The sequence below is a fragment of the Sesamum indicum genome, linkage group LG6, assembly GCF_000512975.1.
Source record: "Sesamum indicum cultivar Zhongzhi No. 13 linkage group LG6, S_indicum_v1.0, whole genome shotgun sequence".
Classification (NCBI taxonomy): domain Eukaryota; kingdom Viridiplantae; phylum Streptophyta; class Magnoliopsida; order Lamiales; family Pedaliaceae; genus Sesamum; species Sesamum indicum.
The window spans coordinates 21,564,506-21,565,609 of NC_026150.1; the positions used below are offsets into that span (position 1 = coordinate 21,564,506).

A 1,104-nucleotide genomic window follows, 5' to 3' on the forward strand; every position below is an offset into this window, starting at 1 on the left:
CTTTGTAAAGGATCTTGCCAAGCAGTGCAAACAAGCAGTTCGACACCATCTAGATTCAGTTACTAGCCCATACTCTGTGGTTTGCTATGAGAGCGAGATACCAGGGAGTTACATTTCAGGCATAAATTCAATTTATCGAACAAATCAAGTGTCAGCGGGGTTGTTTTGTCTTGATCTGTCTGATGCGGGACCTGTATCACGCAAGGAAATCAGTAATGACCAAGAAAACATTCCCCCAGAAAAGAATGAAATCACTCCAGGAAAAGTGGCTGATTCTAGAGAAGCTCTTCGAGAAAGTCAGATGACTGTGCCTGAGACCCCGTCACCTGACCAGCCATGTGATGGAAACTATGCAGTCAAAAAGGAACTTGGCAGTTGTGTTGAAGCCGGAGCAAGAAAGCGCCAAGCTAGAATCATAGGCAATAACAGAAATATGGAGCATTTCAGGATCCATCATGGTGGTAGCCTTCTGTTTGGGACTGGGGATACTGCTTCCAGATCAGGATCAACTTACACAGAGATATGTTCAACGGCTGCCGAGCATTTTGCTAGAATTCGTGAAGTTCTGGTTGAGAGGGGTGTGGCATCAACTCTAAACTCTGGCTTTTTAACACCTTGGTATGTGGCTATGCTTCGCAAGTTACCATCCTCTTTATCACATATATTACTTATTACACAGAGTTTTTCTGTTAATGAAGTACTTAAATCCAGGTGTTGCTTAGTATTGTGAATCCTGAATCTGCAAATAGTTATGCATTTGCTTCCTTTTATTTCTATTAATAAATGGAAAGGGATCCATGCCAACCCCCCCACACCCTAGGCACGGACGAATTAACAAAAACAGAAATATAGCTGTGCATTTTCTTGTTTGGATTTCGTGAAACAGATTGCATAAAGATGCCCAAATTGACTACTCTTCATTGACATTTGTTATCTTCTCTCTTTACTCAATCCATTTCTGCAGCCGAGAGCAACTTATTATTGCACTCGGGTTGGACTTGTTTGCTGTGACTGATGAGAAATTTATGGACATGTTCGTTGCCCCTGGAGCAATTGATGTACTTCAAAATGAAATGCAATCCCTCCAGAAGCGCCAGAAAATAC

The 1,104-nt window shown here is 42.0% G+C and overlaps 1 protein-coding gene across 1 annotated transcript in view; it reads left to right on the forward strand.

Annotated features, from left to right (window-relative positions):
• LOC105165810 (dynamin-related protein 5A-like) overlaps nucleotides 1-1,104 on the forward strand; it is a 6,523-nt gene that overhangs the window by 3,543 nt on the left and 1,876 nt on the right. The window contains exons 8-9 of the mRNA XM_020694236.1: nucleotides 11-618; nucleotides 965-1,058. Of these exons, the coding sequence (XP_020549895.1) occupies nucleotides 11-618; nucleotides 965-1,058 (702 nt within the window). The remainder of the gene's footprint in view (nucleotides 1-10; nucleotides 619-964; nucleotides 1,059-1,104) is intronic.